Source organism: Hibiscus syriacus, unplaced genomic scaffold, assembly GCF_006381635.1.
Source record: "Hibiscus syriacus cultivar Baekdansim isolate YM2019G1 unplaced genomic scaffold, ASM638163v2 tig00001644_pilon, whole genome shotgun sequence".
NCBI lineage: Eukaryota > Viridiplantae > Streptophyta > Magnoliopsida > Malvales > Malvaceae > Hibiscus > Hibiscus syriacus.
Window position 1 is genome coordinate 7,167,267 of NW_024061878.1, and position 13,262 is coordinate 7,180,528.

General features: G+C 35.9%; 2 protein-coding genes across 2 annotated transcripts; both read left to right on the forward strand.

The window, feature by feature from the left end:
* Nucleotides 1-3,578: 3,578 nt before the first annotated feature.
* LOC120129908 (mitochondrial outer membrane protein porin 4-like) lies at nucleotides 3,579-9,476 on the forward strand. Its single transcript, XM_039147299.1, has 7 exons — nucleotides 3,579-3,683; nucleotides 4,118-4,190; nucleotides 4,678-4,745; nucleotides 7,013-7,123; nucleotides 7,289-7,375; nucleotides 7,886-8,094; nucleotides 9,019-9,476. Exons 2-7 carry the CDS (start codon nucleotides 4,145-4,147, stop codon nucleotides 9,317-9,319), a joined length of 822 nt encoding a protein of 273 aa, XP_039003230.1. The 5' UTR covers nucleotides 3,579-3,683; nucleotides 4,118-4,144; the 3' UTR covers nucleotides 9,320-9,476.
* Nucleotides 9,477-9,971: 495 nt separating this feature from the next.
* LOC120129896 lies at nucleotides 9,972-12,031 on the forward strand. Its single transcript, XM_039147293.1, has one exon. It carries the CDS (start codon nucleotides 10,123-10,125, stop codon nucleotides 11,962-11,964), a length of 1,842 nt encoding a protein of 613 aa, XP_039003224.1. The 5' UTR covers nucleotides 9,972-10,122; the 3' UTR covers nucleotides 11,965-12,031.
* Nucleotides 12,032-13,262: the final 1,231 nt, after the last annotated feature.

The following is a 13,262-nucleotide window of genomic DNA, read 5'->3' on the forward strand; positions in this document are numbered from 1 at the left end:
CACAAGCTTGGATTTCAACTTCAGGACGAAGGATATTCAAGTCAATGCTCAACTTCATGACGAAGGAGCTCTCCACAATTTTAACTTCACGATGAAGGATATCGTGCCCACAAGTAGCAATGCAACCCTTGGATTTCAACTTCACGATGAAGGATATCCAATTCAAAGCTCAATTTCACGACGAATGAGCCACCCACGATTTCAACTTCACGAAGAAGGATATTGTGCCCAATGGATTAACTTAGTGTCACAACAAACATTGTCAACCTTAGATAACCAATCGTCCTTATCACGTAGGAATCGTGTCATCCCTTGACTAGGTCTCCTCATCACGTAGGAACCATGTCATCCCTCGACTGTGTTTCATCATCATGTAGGAACTGTGTTATCATCTTTTAGATAACTAGTCGTCCTCATCACGCCCAGAAATGAAGCCATTACAAGAAGCTGAAACGGTGGCACAATGCACAACTCACATGGAAAACCCATCAGGTTTTTGCTTCAGCTCCAGTAGCCCATCAGGACCCAACTGATCCAAAATTAACCAGACTTCCTCAACGAGAAGGAACAGTGTCATCTTCAGCAAATAATTTACTTGAAAGCGGTCAGATCTCTTCAACGTAAATGAGCAGCGTCATTTTTAGCATCAAATTTACCTCTAAGAAGAATGTTGTCAACAAACAATGATTATTCAAAGAAAGGGGAGCTGATCAAAGAAGAGCTTGCTCAACCTCAACTGATGCCTTTAAAGAAGAGTGAATGGTTCAAAATAAGAAGATTCGGAGCTCGAGACTTATTGATATTCCAAAAATTGTTGTTTTATTTCTTTGCTCTATTCTTGTTTCACAACAATGAGCAAATAGGGACAGCTGTCATCACCAATTTTTATCCCCCCACTATCTTCATTATTCCACTAAAACACACCTAACTCTCCACTAAAATAAACCCACTCAACCCACTTAACCCACTACATCTACCATTACATACAAGAAGGCCACTAAAAAAAGAAAGAGAAGGGTCAGACACCAGGGGAGAAAAACGTGGGAAGCCAAATACGGGAGAGAGAGAAAAAAAAGCTTCAATGATTCTGTCGGATTCTTACCGGTGATCAGAATCACAATCAATATTCCGAACGGTCAAAAGTTTCGTAAAACCATCACAAACAACATACTGAATATTCAGGACGATCGGACGGTGGACGGAGATGGATCGAAGAAAATAAGCAGAACGGTTTTTGGCCTCTTGCCGGCGATCAGGATCTCCGATTAACATTCCGAACAGTCAAAAGATGTACGAGACTATCACAAACAACATACTGAAAATTCAGGACGATCGGACTGTGGACGACGACAGATCGAAGAAAATAAGCCGAACTGTTTTTGGCTTCTTGCCGGCGATCGGGATCTCCGATCAACATTCCAAATGGTGAAAAATTGTGTCATGTAAACACGAACATCATATTAAAATTTCAGGACGATCGGACATTGGACGGTGGTGAATCAGAGAAAACAAATCTGGATGATTTTTAGCCTCTCGCCGGCGATCGAGACGTTTGATCAACATTCTGAACGGTCAAAAGTTGTGCGAGGTCAAGACGAACAACATACTAAAATTTCAGGTTGATCGGATGGTGGCACGACAGCGCAACAACACGATGGCCGGTGAATCATTCATGACACATGTTATGTATTTTTGGTATAATTTCTGTTTAATCCCTGAACTTTTATGTGTGTTTTTCATTCCCGCATATAAATATATATGTTTTATTGATTTTGACACTTAGTTTATGTTATTTTATTTTAGTCACTTAAGTTTTTATTTTTATTATTTATGTCATTTAAATATCTGTTTTAGCTATTTTAGTCTTTTTGAGTTTATGTTTTTACTATTTAATCATTTAAGTTCATGTTTTTTTTAGATCTATTATTCAAATAAATAGTTTCTTTAATTAATTAATTTGAAGCAATTTATTAATATTTAATAAATAGATCATATTTTAACTTGATATTTGACTCAGGATTTCCACCATTACGACAACGTGTAAGCGAAACAGTACCAATTTTGGACGCTGTGGGGTACTAATCCTTTTTCACGAGTATCCGACTCCCGAACCGTTTTAATCGAATTTTTGGTAAACGCAGACTAACTTTTGTCTTAAAAAATGATTTTTCTTAAAATTGTTTTAAAAGACGTTTTTAGGTATTCGACCTACCTAACCCAAAGGTTGATGATGACTCTATCAAATTTTATCAAATTTAATTAAAAATACCCATTTTTCAAAATTAAAAGTCGCAACCGTTTTTAAAATAATAAATAATTGTTCCAACCTAAAAACGGTTATGACATACATAGATCACTTGATTCGTACTTATATGATGGTTCTTAATCCCACATTACGGTGACAAAACATGTGTCACGGGCCCACAAACATTACGGTGCTTATATATTACTTTGTTTATGTTTTTGATCATTTATCTATTTTTTCTTTCAAAATCTTACTTAATATTACATATTATTTTTGTTTTGGTCACTCGCTGTTAAAAAATTAAAAATTATATCGAGTGATCAATTTGTTACAAAACGATAACATTAGTTATCATTTTATTATTTTTGAAACTTCGTACTGTAAAAAGATTTTTTTTAATAGAAGAGGGAGGCAAGCCTATTAGCTAGTTACAAGCTTTAGCATAAGGGGGGCCTCTGATATCACGGTCAACTCTTGGCCGGATGGCGTCAGGCGCAAATAAGAACGTGCGCATCTGATAATGTTGATGGGAATCGAGCTTGGTCATTCCATCTGCCACCATGTTCTCCCCTCTAGGAATCCAAGTAAATTCAGTATATCACAATGCTGTTTTTGAAACTTTAGTATTATAAAAAGAAATTTAATATTACTTTAGTTACCATTTATGTAGTTTACCCAAATAGAAACAAAATTATATGATTTTAAAAAGTAGGTAAACTATATCATTGACCACCTTAACTATTTAGTCCTTTTATTTTTATCACCAATCTTTCAATTTTATCAATCGGAATACTTAAATATTTAATTGAGGTCAATCAAGTCACTATCCATTAACAATTTACAAAAATGCTGGCGTGGCGGATAAAAAATTACCATAATTATACATTTAGTCCTTAATATTTATATATTCTATCATTTTGATCCTAATTTAAATTTAAATTTAATAAATTAATCATTCAATCAGGATTTGATATGTGCAGTACATGAATAGAATATATAAATATTAAGGACTGAATGTAAAATTATGCTAATTTTTTTAAGTATCACGTCAACATTTTAGTCAACCATTAACAGTTAGTGGTTTGATTGACAAAATTGAAAGATTGGTCACAAAAGTAAAAAGAATAAATAGTTAGGTGGTCAAAGGTACAGTTTATCCTAAAACATATATAACTGAATGATCAAAACAGAAACTAAGTAATATGTGGATGATCAAATAGGTATTTTACCCTAAAATCAATTACGCTTCACGCTTTTAAAGAACTAACCTAAATCCCTGGCCGTCTATTGGTACCCGAGTGTCTGTACACAATTGACCTTTGGGCTTTCAAAAATTTTCGACACAGAAATTAAAGAAACCAACAGCTTCCTCTGAAGCTTCGTTGGTGGCGACTGCTGCACGGTTTCATCTTTGAATCTTCTCTTCTCAATCTTCGTTGTAAGTTCTTTATTCCTATCCGATTATTGAAGTTATTGTTTTAATGCTTATGGTGATGAGGTATCGAACTAAAATTTTGGTGAGAATGTTAATACAAATCTTATTTTCTTATATGTAATTTTTGCATCTTTTATTCATATAAGTCGTGGTCTCTTCGGTTTCTTGGGAACTTTTTGGTTTCTTGCTTTATTTGTTTTTACTGCATTTCGGCCCTGAATGAATGATACATGAAGAAAGAATGATACGAAATTGTTCGGACATTCACGGATGTTCGATTTTTCTTAACACGAGAAATGATTTTTCAAAATAGGAAATGTTTTATTATCTTCCCATTTGCATTTGCTCTGTGATTTATTCGGACATTTTTCTATTCCTGTAAGTAGAAGGTTTCATGTGCTGAACTGATGATGTGATGTTATTAATGGTATTTACAGGCTTTGGTTGATTGTCCTTCTATCAAGATGGTTGGACCAGCACCATTTGTAGATATAGGCAAAAAAGCCAAAGGTCTGGGTTGCTTTAGCCTTTACTTTTTATTGCCCGGTTTTGTATGTTAAGATATTGTTTGATAAGGTATCACTTGTCACGGTCTTACTAGAAATTACTGTTCATTGGCAACTTAAACAGATAACTAGCTTTTTGGGTAGAGGAAATGTAAAGACTACTGCAGTTAGATTTTTCAAAAGCACTTAATAAACCAAAGAAAATGCTTATATTTATGTGATAGATAACCAAAACAAGTAGTTATTATTATACTATTATACTGAGGATTAACAGTTGTACCTTATGCTCAATATGATAAATTTTTCTTATAGTTCAGTCTTACATTTATTATCAGGACTTTTCTCACTATTTGTAACTTTTAATAACTGTTAATCAATACTTACTGCAGTTGTTCATTAGTTTATCATGTTACAAAACTGGGACTACGAAACCTTCTTTTTTTGCTTTTAGCCTTCATAAACTCTAATCATTTCTAATTATGTTTATGCAGACCTCCTGACAAAAGATTACAACTTTGACCAGAAGTTTACTCTTTCAATGCTGAGCTCCACTGGAATGGTAGTGTTTCCCCAATAGAACTTGTTGACTCTTTTTATTGAGCTGCTTGATTGTAATATTTTGACAGAGCTTGATTAATATACTTGAAAACTTAAATTCTGTTTTTCCATGATTGTATATGCCACTGATGCTATGGTGTGAGAATAGTTTGTTAAATATTAGTGATTAGCTGGTAGTTTTTCACATATGAACATTATGCTTATAGGATGGATCATTTGGTATTCTGTTATTAATCCTTTCTCTTAAGAAATCTTCTGCAGCAAATTACTGACAGAGATTGTTGGTGCACTGCTATATTTGAGATGTAGGAGAAAACACCTTACTCTCTGCGAGAATTTCATGTACATTGAATAGTTTTTTTGAGTAATGCCACTTCTCGGTACTCCCTCGTTTTGCTCATGTTGTGTATATATATCTGAAGAAATTCACACTAGTACCCCAAATTTCATGATAAATAAATGTCTGCTAGTGATTTCTCGTGTTAAGCTGGATGAAACTGGTAATGGAGACATCATGTGACCTTGGGTTGCCAAGCTAGGGCTGTTCATGGACGGTTAACCGTACCGTTTAGCCTAAACGATCAGTTAACCGTTATAACAGTTATGAGATTTTTCTAACCGTAATCTAACCATTAAGAAATGGTTAACCACTAACGGTTAACCGTTATTAACGGTTCGGTTACAGGTTAACCGAAGGTTAACATATCACAATTTTTTGTCAATTTTTTTCATAATTCATACTGCAAAAAATGTAGCACTTAACACATACTTACACCGGTGTAAGTGAATAAAATAAACAAGTGTAGCACTTAACACATACTACACCGGTGTAAGTGAATAAAATAAAAAAAAGTGTAGCACTTAACACATACTTACACCGGTGTTAGTAAACAAAATAAAAAAGTGTAACACTTAACACATACTTACATTGGTTTAAGTATATACATCTCCCAATATCTTAGTACCTAACGATAAACATATAATTATAAATGTGTAATTATGTTTATATATTTTCAAAGAAATAAATAATAAAAAATATACATTAAGTTATTTGTATACAAATTTTTTAAATATATATAAATTATAAATAATAGAAACTTATATCCCGTTAACAATCATTTTTAGCGGTTCGGTTAACCGAAACTGTTTAGTATTAAAGGTTCGGTTAATTAACCTGTTAAATATAACGGTTATACCGGTTAACGGTTTCGGGTTTTTTTGAACACCCCTAGCCAAAGCTTTCATTGTAATGGGTGATGATCTACTTTGATCTACTTAAAGATGTGTGTGGATGTAGTGACAAAAACCACCTATGTTCTGTCCTTTCAGTTTCCCTTTCTTCATCCCTTAACTTTCTGTTTGCTTTTTATCCATATGAGCTGAATTAGTCACATCTATTCCTTGTATTACATATCTAACCTTCATTATCCCTTTAGTACTCACCAGTGGTCTGTCCAGTCTGGTACATATAAGAAATCCGAGCCTTTAGTGAAATCGTAGGAAATCAGTTCAACTGGTAAAAAATTAGCAAAAAAAGGATTACATCAGAATCTTTTATTATTACTTCTTTGTATGTGTTGGTATATGAAGCTTTACCCTTTGTGGTCATGTATTGAAGACCATACCACTAAACCAAATGCAAATTTTTATTATCTAATAACTAATTACATTATTTAGTTCTTATCTTACATCAAAATATTATACCTAATATTTAATAGTTAATAAATTCTTTAATTTAACAATACTGTTCAACTGGTGACTCTGAGGGCCCATCACCAGTTTGGCATCCAGTACTGTTTCCCATTCATTGATATTCATTTCCATCACATATTTGACAGATACAGGTATGGCTTGCTGCCTCTAAATGGTAGGAAAAAGTTTAGAAAAAGATGTGTTGAACATATCATTAAGCTTATAATAAAATGAAGTTGGAGAACCAGGGAGAGCAGGAGACATGGATGGTTGACAGAGCTAAATTGGGAGGCCTAAAGGAACTAAATCCCTATTTATTTTATTGATTATATTTTTATAAATAGCCTAAGAGCACGTGAAGAAGGCCAAAATGTATTTACTTTCAAGATTTTGATATCTTAGTCACGTTTGCCATCAATGGATTCTAACATTTTCAAAAAAAATGTACTGCTGGTGACGTACCTTAAAAATGAAAAGAGCTCTTTTCAATTATTTTGTTTTTTTAAAATGCTATATTGAACTGTTTTCCAATTTGTTTGTTATGCCATCTAATGTAATTCTTAAAATGTTTCGCAGGGACTTACGGCCACTGGGCTCAAGAAGGACCAGATTTTTTTTGGAGACATAAATACCGTGTATAAGAGTGGAAATACTACTGTGGATGTGAAAGTTGATACCTATTCTAATGTATAGAAGATTTTTCCTTTCCAATTTTTTGTTTGTGATTCGCCATATTTGTGATTCAGTTTACCGCATCACCTGTTTGTATTCGGTGGTTGTTAAATTCTGATTATGGAATCCCTAATAATTTTGTCTCTTTTCCTCTTTTATTTTTTATTTGCTTTCCTGCAGGTGTCCACAAAAGTGACTGTCAATAATGCATGGCCATGTTCCAAAGCTGCTCTAAGTTTCAGGATACCTGATCACAAGTCAGGCAAGGTCAGTGCATGAATGTTAACAGTATAAATGTAAAAGGATGGTCTTAATTTCACATAATAACAGAGGTATTCCTATTATTATTATTATTATTATTATTATTATTATTATTATTATAGCCATGAACTTTTCATGTGGTGGGGATTGTGATAATGCTGACTGTTGATCATTCCTATTCTCTTACTACATATTTACCAAGGCTGTAGTTGATATGGTTGTTTTATTATGTCTCCTTTTCATGTATGGTACCTAGTTCTACTTTCTATGTATCATTTTATCTTGAAAAATGGTAATTTTTTAAAGTAAATCAGTTTGATGGAAGATTATGCTCCAATTCTCTTGTTGATTCAAAAGAAAGATCATTAATGGTTGCTGTTGTTGAAAATTATATTACCAAACACTTCAACCAATCAACTAAAGGCGGTAAACTAGCAACCAACTTCTTGACGTTGGTAATATAATTTTATTTTTGAGAAACTGAATCTTTGACTCCTTACATGCTCCATATCTCAGTTGGATGTCCAATATCTTCATCCTCGTGCGGCCATTGATTCTAGCATTGGCCTTAATCCAACTCCTCTACTGGAGCTTTCGGCAACAATTGGCAGCAACGAGCTTTATTTGGGTGGTGAAGTTGGATTTGATACAGCTTCTGCTTCTTTTACCAAGTACACTGCTGGGATAAACTTGAACAAGCCAGATTTCTCTGCTGCTCTTTTGCTGTAAGTATTTCGAGATCATCTAGCTGTATCATTTTTGTTCCAATATCTTCAGGCTTCAATTAGGTTGGCAAGTGCTGCACCATGAGAAGTTTATAACATCTTGTTAGCATTTTAGAAAATCTAAAGTGGGATTAAGATGATCCAAAATGTTGTTTGCAAGTATTATGGTCCTAGCCATTAATAAAGGTTTCACTTTCAGGTAAGTCTGAAAAACATTTGGGTAGTCTACCGATATTCATTGGGCTTTTCAAAAAATATTCTTGATCTCCAAACATTGATTTCTACCAACCGGATCTACAAACCTTTTACATAATAAAATCCAGCGCTTTCACCTTATGTTTCAGTAAAGACCGACAGTTTATTCCCTTGTCCCATAACTCTTCTAGGCAAAATTTTGTTTCTTGGCTGAATCAGAAATAGCCCACCTCCTCTTTCAGTTTCCAATTAAATGGGATTAAGTCTGCTAGCTCATACACCTCCTGTAATCTTTACGAACTTTACAAAGATTCACAAGCAATTGAGCGAAACGTCTATTTTGCTTGTGTATTTTTTGCTAAGAAGTTTGTGTGACCTGTATAGGGTTGTGGGTGGTAGAGAGAGAATCAAGGGAAGAGCAGTTAGTTAAGGGTGGTCCTACTTTTCATTGGCATTGAGTTGAACGCTGATATGCCTTCCATATCAGCACCTTGTTTTCCTTTGTAATGCCAGAGTGACGTCATTTCTTGCGTTTTGAAAATTTCAGTGACCTAATATTTTTAAATTGAATCTTAATGATGTGTAGGTTAAATTCAGAATGATGTGTTGGCCGACTTATCTTATTAGTTGTCAATATTTTATGCTCCTTTTCTTGTTATTTTTTGTTCTTTCCCTCTGTTAGGAAAGCCTTTGCTTTAATTTTATTGAATGCTTATACTCTCTATTTAGGACTGATAAAGGACAGGCATTGAAGGCATCCTATATCCATTCTGTCAACCCCTTCACCTCTGTTGCTGCTGAAATGGCTCATAGATTTTCCACCTACGAAAACTCTTTCACCATTGGGAGTTCTCATGACGTGGATCCTTTTACCGTGGTAAGAACACGGTTCTCCGACAACGGGAAGGTCGCAATGCTCTGCCAACGTGAATGGAGGCCCAAGTCACTCGTAACTTTTTCAGCGGAGTACGATTCAAAGGCCACGAATGCATCCCCTAAGATGGGGCTTGCCCTTGCCCTCAAGCCTTGACCGTGAGGATGCCGTTTCGGATTTTCCGTATTTTAAATTTTGATATGGTTTTTCCCCGAAACCCTTGTGGGAGTTGTCATTCACCCACAGATTATTTCGAAATATTATATAAGCAAATTGTTGAGATAATGAGTTGATGAATGTGTTTTTTCTTTCACAACATTGGTGGGGGATTTGAACCCAGATTTGCCAAATTGTTATAATGATAACAGCTAGGGATGGGCATGGGACCAAACCTGACAGGTTTCGATCCGATCTGATTAGGTTGGGTTTTTTTTAAAAAAAATTGGGTTCGGGTCGCGTTGAGTTTTTTAAAGGTGATGTTCGGGTTGGTCGGATTTGGGTTTAGGATAAAAAATATCCGATCCGACCCGAAAAAATGTATAATTTTTTTTTATATATTTAAGAATAATTACAATAATATCTCTTTATATATTTTTTCTAATTAAATCATTGCTTTTATTGAATAAAAATAATATTTTTTATTATTTCGGAGCAGGTTGGATCAAGTTTAGATTTTATCTCAAAAAATTAAATATTATTCGAGTTAGGTGAAGGTTGTAAACTTTTTAGGTCGAGTCGAGTTTGCGGAAATCTGACCCTAACAACACAGCAGTTTTCCTTGCTGAATTCTCATTTTCAAGTTGTATGATAGTAGGGGGTGCTTCCCCTTTTGTTGTATCGAATGCGTTGATGGTATGGGAAAACAAGTTTGGGCTTAGGTTTATCAAAGGGAGCATCATTCAATTTTATTTTATTTCGGAATTGTCTTTAAATCCTGATTGGATCTCGAATTTAAGTGAATGATTTTATCTGTCAAAATTGTTATTGCCCTCCATGCCTTCCGTCTAACCCGTTTTGCCTTCTCCAACAAATCCCCTTCCTCCGCCGCCGCTTCCTCCTCCGATCCCAGTGCGGCCACTGAATCCATCGGTGACGACCCCCTCTCCGCCTCCAGTGGCCAACTAATCGTCGGCGTTGAAAGTAAGTACCGCGTCGTTTACCGTCTCGTTAATTCCATCTACGTCCTCGGGATCACTACCGCTGATCATGACAATTCGATCAACGTATTTGAGTGCATCAACATCGTTAACCAAGCCGTTAGTGTCATCGTAACGGCCTGCCGTGGCGTCGATGTCACTCCTGAAAAACTCGCCCGGAAATACGCCGAGGTTTACATGGCTCTCGACATCGTCCTTCGTGGAGTCAACAACATTCGTCTCGCTGCCATGCTTTCCTATATGCACGGCGACGGGCTCACCAAGATGGTCCTTTCTGGACTCGACACTGAGGCCAAGATCCGTGGTGCTGACGCATGGCCTGCCGTCGAGCTCCATTCAGCCGAACACGAATCCAACATTGAAGCCTTCTCGAATGCGAATTTCGAACTGCCTCCGGAAACTCTAGCGGCGGGCGATCAGAACGCTTCAACTCTTGTACCTCAGAGTACACTTGAGCAAGACGAGAAAATGATTAAAGCAGAGGAATCAGAAGCAGAAAAAGATCCTTTTGCTGCGAGTGAGGCCATAAATAAGCAAGAAGATTTAGTTGGAGGGTTCAAGAAGGCGAAGGATCCATCGGCTAATGATTTAACATTGGCGTTGGCTGGATTAGAGGTGACTACACTGCCTCCTGCAGAAGCAACCCAATCTACGGATATTACAGTTGAAGGGTTTGAGGGGAAGTATGGAGGAATTGAGTTCGGCAGTGAACAGACTACACTTGGAGAAGCTTTTGAAGGGTTTAGTGATGCTTGGGGTGGAGGCTTGGATGCTTCTGAGTTTTTGGAAAATAAAAAGGTTAAGAAACAAGAAGGGTTTAGTGGGCTTGAACTTTTGCAAACTGGGGATAATGCTGCCCCTCCGACTGCTGCCGGTGCTGATGGAGGAAAGTCTCTTGAGAATCTTTTGGTGAAGACGACCGAGATGAAAGGTCCCGAAATGTATATTTCGGAGGAGATCAGTGCCAAGTTTAGGGAATCATTGCTCGCTAGAGTTGGATTAATGGGTGTGGTTTACTTGAGAACGATGCCTCCTAAAGTTTCCGTTGATAAAGATACCGAGTTTTCATTTCGTGTTGAAGGAACAAATTCTGTTAAGAGGTTTGTTATACAGAGTTCTCGGGTTAGTAGCCTAGGAAATGGAATGTTTCATGTTAGAACTGCCCCATCCGAGGAGCCTATACCTATTTTGAAATATAGTTTGTTGCCTAGGTTGACTCCGTTGCCTTTGAGAGTTAGATTGATTAAGCGTCTTAGTGGGACATTACTTTCGGCGATGATTCAGTATGTTTCAAATTCTGAGTTACTAGCACCATTGACTGATGTAACTTTTGTTCTGAAATTGCCGGCTGATCCAACATTGTTAAAGGTTTCACCTAAAGCTGTGTTGAACAGATCAGAGAGAGAACTGAAGTGGCATATTCCGGAAATTCCACTAAAGGGTACTCCTGGAAAGTTGAGAGCAAGGATGCCATTGGATTCCGGTGACATTGATGAAGAACTAGAAATTGTTGGTTATGTTAAATTTTCAGTGCAGGGAGCTACTTCATTGTCTGGGGTCTGTTTGAAGCCTGCTTCCGAGGGTAAGACGGATTTTTATGAGGTGAATCATCGGTATCAGAGTGGGGTTTATATTTGCAATTGAACACTGATAAGATCGTTATTTCTATTCAAATTTGTTGGTTTCTTTTACTATTATTTTTCCCCTTCTCGAGGCGATATATGATTAGGTCGCTTTTGATGAATTACTGGATATTGTGCTTGCAATCTATAACAACTTCCGTGAAAGCTTCTGTTTCTTGTTCTTGACCATTGATTTACACTGGCTGCTTTTCAAATAATTATTGTATCAATTTGCATTTTGGATTCTCGCTTGGGGTACAAGCATTACTACTGATTTCAATATTGTTACAAATACACTGATCTTGTTTCAGGATAGCATCTCTTATCTTTATTTTCTGAATCCCTCTGTGTTTAACTTTCTGCCTTTGGTTTAGTTTTGCTAGACATAAGTAGGTCATGATGTTTAAAAGCTACAATAGTGGTGCTGTTAGATTTAGTGCAAGTTCAGACACACCTTTGTAGTGGGATAATGAGAATTGGCGACCTAGCAGATGCTATTGAGGCCAGCTAGATTTTGGTGAGTTGAAAAACTATTATTCATATGGAAACTACATTCTTCTTTTACTTGGAAATAACTTTTATGATTTAGGGTTTTGTTCAATTTGTAGTTGCTCTAAAATTGTGCGGCCTTTGCTTTTTCTCTTAGGCTATAGAAGATGTATGTTGTTAAGAGATGGCTGGCAGATGATATACAACACTGTAGCCGCCTTAGATCTCTGTTATATTAGTTTGTTCCTTTGATTTTGCATATGTTCGATTGGTTTGCTATTCAATAGTTTCAATTCCATAAAATATACTCTCCTAATTTGGTCATTTTTAGTCATTGTAGCCAGTGGTGTTCAATTGGTTGCTTCGGCTATCGATCGAGTTGAATTAGTCACAACCGATCAAATTGATCGATTAACTGAATTAAATTTTGATTTGGTTGGTTAGTTTAGACAACACATGAGAGTTGCAATTTGGGTTCTATTTGTTAAGATTGGTTTTCTTAGGATCTAAGATGTAGAGAATTTGTTGTTGAGCATTAATTTAAAAAAAGAAGAAGAAATACTCCGCTTATTTGTTTTCCAGAACTCTTATAATACATTCTAAATTGATTCTTAAACTTTTAGACATTCTAAATTCATTCCCAAACTATGACAATCATTCTAAATTGGTCCTTAAGCTTTTGAACATTCCAAATTCATCCTTAAATCATGACCCTCTTTCTAAATTAGTACCTAAACTTTTGAAATTCCTATAATTTCCCCCCAAATCATTCAGAAGTTCGAGGATAATATTAAAACATTCAAAAGCTTGTGGATCAATATAGAATGAGGG